The 9,091-nt window shown below is 53.1% G+C and overlaps 1 protein-coding gene across 1 annotated transcript; it reads right to left on the reverse strand.

The window, feature by feature from the left end:
- Nucleotides 1-585: 585 nt before the first annotated feature.
- On the reverse strand, nt 586-8,836 carry SLC38A5 (solute carrier family 38 member 5). Its single transcript, XM_010968104.3, has 16 exons — nt 8,818-8,836; nt 8,441-8,494; nt 8,286-8,361; nt 7,811-7,926; nt 7,646-7,719; nt 6,988-7,080; nt 6,783-6,861; nt 4,993-5,075; nt 4,634-4,692; nt 4,390-4,527; nt 4,099-4,178; nt 3,128-3,228; nt 2,777-2,892; nt 1,721-1,865; nt 1,524-1,627; nt 586-1,040 (listed from the first exon to the last, which is right to left on the reverse strand). Exons 2-16 carry the CDS (start codon nt 8,491-8,493, stop codon nt 939-941), a joined length of 1,419 nt encoding a protein of 472 aa, XP_010966406.2. The 5' UTR covers nt 8,494; nt 8,818-8,836; the 3' UTR covers nt 586-938.
- Between the last annotated feature and the right edge of the window lie 255 nt (nt 8,837-9,091).

The following is a 9,091-nucleotide window of genomic DNA, read 5'->3' on the forward strand; positions in this document are numbered from 1 at the left end:
AATTTCATATGGTTGTTCAAGTGTCACAAATGATTCTTTTTTTAATTTTGGGGGGAGGTAATTGGGTCTATTTATTTGTTTGTTTATTTTAATTTCTTTTAAATGGAAGTACTGGAGATTGAACCCAGGACCTCATGCAGGCTAAGCATGGGCTTTACCACTGAGCCACACCCTCCCCTACAAATGATTCTTCTTTTGATTTTTTTTCCAGTTATTGAGAAATGTGCAAGCCATTCTTAGCTCGGTGGATCTACAAAAATAGGCAGTGGGGCTAAATACAGTCTGAAGGCCAGTTTGCCCTTTCTTGTGCTAGAACATTACCAATTCCAGGGACTGTTGTCTGCTTGACCCACTACTGTATCTCTAGCATGTAGAACAGTGCCCGGCAGCCAGTGGGCTCTCAATAGATGTTTCCTGAGTGAGCAAGTGAACCGATCTGAATTGTGTAGCAAGTTAGTGAAGTGTGGAGAAATGAATGAACAGATGAGTTCAGCACAGTCCTACTCTTAGGGCTTCAGTTCACCCCTGTCTGAAGGTAGGGAGGCTCCCCTAAGAAGTCCTAGAAAGAGATCAGAAGGCTGAGGCCAAAGTTGCAATTCAGCATCTTTATTCTCCCCCTTTAGGGTGATCCTGACAAACAGCTTCTGCCCAATAGAGGCAGAAAAGACTGGTCTGGGCAGGGGCTCCCCGAGGACCTGGACTCCCCCTCCTCCCATGGGGTTGGGGTTGGGGTTTGGGCCATGATCCAAGCTCGGCATCCCTGGGGAGGAGGGAAGCGGACCACTCTGCAGCCTCTGCAGCCCCCTACCTCCGACAGCCATGTTGATGGGAACCAGCCACCTCCACACCTCAGGCAGGAGGGACCCAGGAGAGCGGCCCCATCTTCCTCCACATGCAAAGGTGCATGCGCATGGGGGCCCAGGTGGAGCAGGGCTTGGTCAATGTCCCGATACATGGCTCTGGCCCGTGGCCCAGTTGGCAAACATGAAACCTAGACTGATCGCCATGAAGAGGACACCCAGGACACCAAAACACAGAGCCTGTAGATGAGAGAGAGAAAAGATGGGGCTGACTGGGTCTCGACACCTGAGCTCCTCCAGAGAAATATACCTCAAGCCCCATTCAACCCCGACCCTCCTTTTCTGTTCCCTCTCCTTCCTTAAAACCATCCCCTTCCTGTGAATCCTCCCTCCATCTTCCTAGAAGCCTTCAAGGAGTACTCTCCTCCATCCTCCTTGGAAACGTTCCAACACTCTTCTAACAGTGCTCCTTCTGTCTGTCTATTGAAGGCTTCCTTGAAGCCAGCCCCTTTTTGAATAGTCCTGCCTCCTCAGACCCTCCTGATGCTCTGTCTGCTCAGCCCCTTGCTAAGACAGTCAGCTTCATTCTTTCACACCATCTGCCCCCTCCCTGGATAGATGTTCCCTCTTCCCCCAGCCCTCTCTTGAAAATGTTCCTTCAATCCCTAGCCATCCTGGAGTGTCCCCTCCTCAGGAGGCTCAGTCTTCCCCTAGAATGCTCACCTGGATCTTGGGCCAGGAGTAGAGAGGCTCCACATCAGAGGGTATGATGCGGAGGTAGAAGATGCTGGGAAGGATGAAAATGAGGCTGGGGGCTGAGGTGGAGCCTGGAGGACAAGCAGGAGGGACAGAGTCTATGTAAGTCTGGGGTACCAGGTCCATACTAGGTGGGATCCAGGACTGGAGCTGGGGGTACTGACCGATAACCCCAAAGATATCCCGGATGGTCGGCACGCAGATGACAAGGACATTGACCAAGACAAGCAGGATCAGGGCTATGGCCACGTGGCGTGGCCAGCTGAAAGCCTTGCTTGGGAAGAGCAGCTGCTGCAGGGCCCGGCGGATCTGTCACCAGGGTAGGGTAGGACACGGTCAGGGCTCAAGGGCTGCCTCCCCTTCCATGTAGTCATCTGTCTGACTCCACCCTCTGTCTGAGATCCCTGATTTCCCCTCCATCTGACTTTACCTCCACGCTGTCTGACGACCCATCTATGCCTCCACCTTCTGAATGAGCATCCTGCCTCCCTTTTGACAATCCATGACTCTTCCCTCTGTCTGATCATCCATCTATGCCTCCGCCCACTGTCTGAAATCTCTTCCTCCTCCTCCATCCAACTATCTCTGCCTCTTCCATCTGACCACCCACTTGTCCTTCCACCCTGAGATCGCTGCCTCTCTTTCCATCTGACTATCTCCATCTACTTCCTCTGTCTTGTCATCTCACCTCTCCACCTGAGAGCCATGTCCCTCCTACACCTCACCCTTTTTCTGTCCATCCCTGTTTCTTCATCCTCTATGTCCATCTATCTATGCCTCTACTATCTGCCTGACCATCCCTCCCTCCCTCTTCTGTCTAGCCAGACATCTGGGCCTCTTCTCTCCGACTACCCTCTCCCCTTGACTGTTCTGCCATCTATATCCCCCTTCTGTCTGACCTTTTTTTTGTGTGGAGGGAGGTAATTAGGTTTATTTACTTATTTTTTTAATGCAAGTACTAGGGATTGAACCCAGGACCTTGTGCATGCTAGGCATGCACTCTACCACTGAACTATAACCTCCCCATTTTGACCATCTATTTTTGACTTCTCTGTCCATCTGACAACTCTGCCTTCCCTGTCTGTGCATCCCAGCCTCCTCAATTCATTCAGCCATCCATCCATTCCCATCTCCACCCTCCATCCAAGCATCCATGCCTATGCCCTCTACCCGTCCATCCATGTCCCTCCTTTCCATGGGCACCCTTGCCACCAACGCACAGGGAACAGCACAACTGGCACAGTGAGAGTCACCGCGAGCAGCACGGCTAGGCGCACACAGAGGATGAGCAGGTCCTGCTGGCTGTACATGTGCAGCATCTCCGCCTCCACGCTGCCTGGGCCACGAGACATGGGACGTGGGATACAGGATGTGGTTGGAGCACCGGGACCAGTGTCCCAGAAACACACATGTGCACATGCACATAACACAAATGGTGACAAAATCTACATGTGTGATGTGTACCCTCCCTTTGGAAACTGATGGGTCTGAGGGCATGGCAGGAAAGCTCTCAGGCTCCTGCCCAGTCCCCACCCCAGCTGCCACCCAACCCTGGCCCCCGCCCCACTTACTGTAGAAGGTGAGGTATCCAAAGGTCGCTGTCAGCCCATACATGCAGAACATGGCCCCAATGGACACGTTGGCCACAGCCTGCATTCTGCGCTTGGAGGGCCTGAGGTATAGAGGTCATGGATCTGTCATGCCCTGACCCCTGGACTTGGTCCAGGCCCCTCAAAACCAGCCCCCACCATCCAGAGTCCCCTCCTCCCAGAGCTGACGCTCAGCTAGTACACACTGAGAGACCCATCTCTGCCTCCCCTGTGTGACTAGCCAAGCCTCCCCTCTCTGTCCATCCATATTTCATCCCATATGACCATCTTTGCCTCTCTGTCTGACCATCTCTTCCTCTCCCTTCCATTTGACTGCCACTGCCTCTCCCTTCCATCCGATCATCCACACCATCCCCTTGACTGATCATCTACACATCCCTCTATCATATCATCCCAGCCCCCTCTTTGTCCATCCATACCTTACTCCATCTGACCATCCCCGTCTCCCCATCCCCATCCACGCATGCCACCCCTCCACTTGATCATCTCTGCCTCCCCACTCTGCCCATTCGCACTTGTACTGGATGATAAAAGAGTAGAATACTCAAGCCCCAAGTAGTAAACAGTCACTGCCCTACATCCCTCAAGGTTTCCTGGCCACCTTAAGCCCTTCCCTTGGCACAATCTAGACACAATCAAGCTACAATACCAGCATATATAAAAATAGATAAGGAACAAATTTCTTCTGTATAGCACAAGGAGTTATATGCAATATCTTGTAGTAACCTTTAATGAAAAAGAATGTGAAAACGAATATAAGTATGTATATGCATGACTGGGACATTGTGCTGTACACCAGAAATTGACACATTGTAACTGACTGTACTTCAATTAAAAAAAAAAAAAAAGCTGCAGTACCAGGACTGCTGTAAGGATTCTCAGACATTATGACTATCACCCCACCTGCTGCCCTGTCATGCACTCCCACTCACCGGTAGAGTTCTGTGTAGATGGGCAGCACCTCTGGGTGGCAGACGAAGGCAAAAGCCATAATGGGCACTGTGTAGAACATCTGGGGGAATGGCCCAAGTACAAGAGATCAGAGCCTACAGGGTTTCATCCTCTCCTCCTCATTCCCCTGGCCCCATCATTGCCCTCCCTATCAGACACCTGGAAGCCCCCGATGTCCGATCCCTGGCTCCACTCTGAGCAGAGTGCAGCGTGTGACAGAACCAGAGGACTGGAGTGCAGCGCAAGGCATCGACATCTGCCTGCACACCCACCTGTGAGTCAGCTGTGAACATCTGGGCCTCGCAGCTCGTGTTGAGCCCCTGGGTGAGAAGGCTTGGGGCACTCTTGTTCTCCGCTGCTGTCTCATTGCGGCCCATAGCACAGCCAAGCTGGAACTTCTTATAGATGACCTTGGGGGAGGGAGGGTGGGGAAGTGAGGTCACGAGGAATGCTGTGTATGTCCCAATGTCCCAAACTCTCTCCCCACTTTTTCATGTCCTTCTCCCTCAGACTCACCGAAATGAGGAAAAACAGCATACAAGTCAGAGAGAGACCACTGGTATACCCCAGGTAGCCTACAAGGGGTAATATATGGAGCCTCAGAAATCAAGGGACTCCTCCTACAGCAAATATCAACCCCCAAGTCTGGCCTTCAAAGCCCCCTCTCCCTAATTTTGCCACACTTTGCACAAACTTAACTTCTGCCTGGACCAGCCCACCCCCTCTATAGCAAACTCCTATTCATCGGTTAAAATCCACATCAAACCATCTCTCCCCTGGTATTCCACTATCCTTGCAAAATGGCTCCTATTCTTTGGATCTTGCTCCCCTTCCCTGATTCTACCATCAAATGATCAACACAGGAAGCCCCTTACCCAAGTGTCTCATGAGGGCCAGTGGCAGGATGATGAGCACACTGACAATGATGATGAGGAGGTTTCCCTTCAAGTACCAGTCCCTAAGGAGACAGGCAGACATAGTGACTAGCTGCTTACCAAAAAGAACTCAGGCAGGCATGCAGAGAAGACAGCCGGACAGAGAGATTTCTCTGCACGCAGTCAGGAGAGATGAGCTGACACCTCAGCTGTGAGGGGTCATCCAGGGGGTTACAGTGACAAACAGCACAAAAGGATTGACAGAAACAGCCAGACAAATTATCAGACTGCCAGTCACACACTGTCAGAGGGATAGAGCTGAGGATGCATGCACAGCTGGACAAAACCGTGCCATCAGTCAGTCTCTCAAGAAGACATACAGCCAGATGGGCAAACAAAACCCCAAATCAGCCAGACTCACATAGTCCAACACAAGGTGCCAGACAGAGTGAGTCATGACCCTGGTTTGTCTGACAGGTAGAACGGCAGTCGGATGATCTGGTCAGCAGGCAACGATGCAGAGTCGGACAAAAAGTCAGAAACACACACGTGTGGTTGTATGAACAACTCAAGGTTTGTTGATGCCTTGAAAGTTGCTGGGCTGATTTGGCCAGAGTCAAAGATGGAAATAGAGACAGAATCAGCCAGCTGACCACACTCTTGGAACCCAGCTCATAGAAAAAGCAGGATCTGGACAGATATTGGGGGGAGGTGCCCAGGCAGGAGAGTCTGTTGAGACAGAATTGGCCAAATAACTGCTTATTTATTCAAAAGAATTGTGAAGAGTGCTTCCTATGTTCCAAGCATCCACATATTCTCTTTCTACCTTCTCCACAGTTACACAGACATAAACCAACAGAGCACAGTGGGAACTAACTATAACAATCAGACACACCTAGTCATGTAGACTGTCAGCTACCTGGATGGTTTCAGGTTCAAACCAAAAATCTAACAGGATACACAGACTCAGCTATCATGTACAACCCACTAACCAGATTCAGCTAACAGATGGATCCAGAATCAAACACACAGTCAGCTGGATTCAAACTCAAAACAACAGTCAAACGCACATGGTTAGAACCATAATACAGAGGACGTACACAGTCACAGTTGGAGGATCACACACAAACAGCCAGAAAGAATTTGCCAGAACAATGGTCAGCAAATTAAACACAGAGTTCAAGTCTACAGGCACACAGAGTTGGAACGAATCACAGACACAGCTGGCACCATGGTACACTGCACACACACGTGCACAGACACTGTTGGAGTCAGTGACCAAACACTTCTCGCTAGACAGATGCAGCCGGCCTAATGGACTCAGAATCAAACAGAAATCCACTGGACAGAGAAAGTCAGAGTAAGCAAATGTCAAACACACATGGTTGGAATCACACTATACAGGACAAAGCTGTAGTCAGCTGTCATACAGAGGCCCAGAGAATCTACCAGTACAACAGCCACAGAAGCAAACCCCAGTGTTTAGGTCTCCTGGATTATGCACAGCCCCCTGGTCAAAATCAGAGGACACTGGGACACATGGAATCGGCCCACCAGATGGAATCAGCCAGAACAGTCACAAAAAGCAACATGTGGACTGGACTCCTACAGTCAAAGCAACAGTCACACATCCTGCTGGCATCACAATGAACAGGAACCACAGTCTGACCAAACTGGCCTGCCCAACAGGTCTCCAAATAGAAGACCTGGGAGAGTTGAAGGTAGCAGCTGGACCTCACAGGCAGAATCAGGGGTCTGTGGGCCAGAGCCAAGGGGTGTTGCACACTCACCCCTCAGGGTCCATGTCCAGGAAAGTGCCGATAACCAGGGGGAGTTCGGATTTGATGATGAACAGGTAACTGGACATGGCTGGTGCAGGTGGGGGCAGGTGTAAGCAGAAGGGTTCCCCTCATCTCCCACCCATCCCCGCCTGGGGAGGCCCACCTCATCCCACCCTCTTTCCCCAAGCTGACCCCCATCTCATAGAGTCCTCACCCCCAACATTGTGCAGGCAGATGACTGCGGCCACCACTACCTTCCCCGCAGGTCCCAGCGCCCTCTGGCCCAGCTGTTCATAGGCTCGGATGCCTGGTGGGGAGGAGAACAGGAAAGAATGGGTTGTGGGTCCAGGAGGCCAGGCCAAGGGTGAATTGTGGGTCAGAGGGCCTGGGAGCTGGGGAGCTGGGGAGCTTGGGCTTAGGGTACTTGGGTCTGATTGCTGGGAGGTGGAGGTGCGGGTTAAGCAGTTAGGGTTGGGCTTGGGGTTGGAATCTCGGAGGTGGAATCTATGGCCAAGGAGAAGGTCAGGGACCGGATATGGGTAGCAGGGGTTTTGGAGGCAGGAGATGGACTGAGGCCATGTGGGAGTAAAGTCTGAGATCTGAGGCAGTGGGAGCTGGGGAGCTGGGGGCTGAGGAGCAGGGGGTCTTGGGGTCGTGGGGCTGGCTTCCGTGGTTAGGTGTCCAGGAGAATGAGGGGTGGGGCTTAGAGATGGAGTGTAGTGGTCTGGGGGTAGGGAGGTTCTGAGCAATGGGGTCTGATGACCAGACTGAGGGCTGAAGGGTGGGAATCTGGGAGCCCAGATAAGGTCTGAAGGTCTGGAGTCCAGAGAGTTGAGTGTGGTGTGGGGTCTGGGTAGAGCTCTGGGTCTCACCTACAACACCAGCACAGGTCAGCAGGAGATGGATGGAGTACGAAGACAGAAGAGCGATGCAGAGCAGCAGGGCCCTGTGGCAGATGGCACAGCTCACACTTGGCCCCCTGGCCTCCCGCCTGCACCACGACACCCCTCCCCCACCCCAGACTGCCTAGGACTCACAAGAAGAAGAGGACCCCCGTGTGGGCCATGGCATAGGCCAGCCCCAGGATGCCGCTGCCCATGATGGCGTTGCTGAGGTTGAACACTGACATTCCGAACGATGTCTTCCCCTCGAACTGCGGGTAAGGAGCGAGGCCCCGGGCACACAGGGGGAGGGGAACCAGGTAAGGAGACCAAGGAAGGAGACCAGGGCCAGGGTCTTGGAAAGACTAGGAAGAAGTGACTGGGGCAGGGAGAAGTCCAGGAGGGACCATCAGAAGAAGGAAAAGGACTTGAAGATGGGAAGAAGCTGGGAATGGGAGAGCTGGGAAGGGAAAAACTAGAAGAGGTTTAAGAGGGAAGCAGCTGGAAGTGGAGAAGAATGGGGAGGGTGGGGCAGCGACCAAAGGCAAAACAGCTAAAGGGAGAAACCGGGAAGAGAGAGCAGTCTGGGGAAGAGCTGAGCTGGGCAAGGTGCAGCTGTGGGGTCACTCACATCCATGAACTGGGTCGGCTTCCTCCCAGGAGCAGGACTCTGGCTGGGGAGGAAGCCCTCGCGTTCCTGCCTGTAGCTAGATAAGGCAGCGAAATTGAGGCTGATGAGAAGGTAATCCTGACCCCTGACCTCAACCCCTTGGGTCCCCGACTCACTCCACAGCACCCCCAGGGAGGGCTCCATTCATCTTGGGATCCTGCAGTTCCATCCTGTGGGCAGAGAAGTGTGGGGGGGGAGCGATCAGAGATGGAGCAGGGGACCTAGAAAGTGGAGAGAGCGAGATGCAGGGGGTCGGGGGTCAAAGAAAGACAGACAGATACAGAAACAGAGACACAGAGATGAGGAGAGGGGAACCGGAACAGAGGGATGACAGCGATGGGAGATAAAGGGAGAGAAGGGAGACGACAAGTGGGAGAGGTCAACAGAGATGGGAGGGAGAAGGGAATCAGAGGGGGAGAGACGCCAACAGTTACTCAGAGAGACACAGAGAAAAAGAAGGCAGTGAGAGAGAGACAGAGAGAGAGAGACTGACCCCGCAGCAGAAGGGATGGCCATTTGGAGCTGGGATCACCTCTCCTCCCAGACCCCAGACTCACTCTCTCTTGCTGTCCGTCTCTTTCCGTCCCCGCTCCCCCGCGCACCCCCTCCTTCCCTCCACCCTCACCGCGTGGTCGGGCCTCTCACTCCTTACAGGGACACGTGTCGGCCTGGCCGCCCCACCCCTCCTAACGCCCCCTACCCCCCCTCCTCCCCGCCTGGGCCGGGAGCCTGAGCCCAGAGCTGATGCAACCTGTTGAAGAGGTTGG

Source organism: Camelus bactrianus, chromosome X, assembly GCF_048773025.1.
Source record: "Camelus bactrianus isolate YW-2024 breed Bactrian camel chromosome X, ASM4877302v1, whole genome shotgun sequence".
Taxonomy (NCBI): Eukaryota; Metazoa; Chordata; class Mammalia; order Artiodactyla; family Camelidae; genus Camelus; species Camelus bactrianus.

Excerpts from the sequence above, each read along its gene's own strand:
- SLC38A5 (XM_010968104.3), bottom strand. The coding sequence starts at position 8,493 with ATGGAACTGCAGGATCCCAAGATGAATGGAGCCCTCCCTGGGGGTGCT. Across the intron at positions 7,720-7,810 it reads ACGGGGGTCCTCTTCTTCTT|GGCCCTGCTGCTCTGCATCG; the intron begins GTGAGTCCTAGG and ends CATCTGCCACAG. Across the intron at positions 4,693-4,992 it reads GGCCCTCATGAGACACTTGG|GCTACCTGGGGTATACCAGT; the intron begins GTAAGGGGCTTC and ends TACCCCTTGTAG.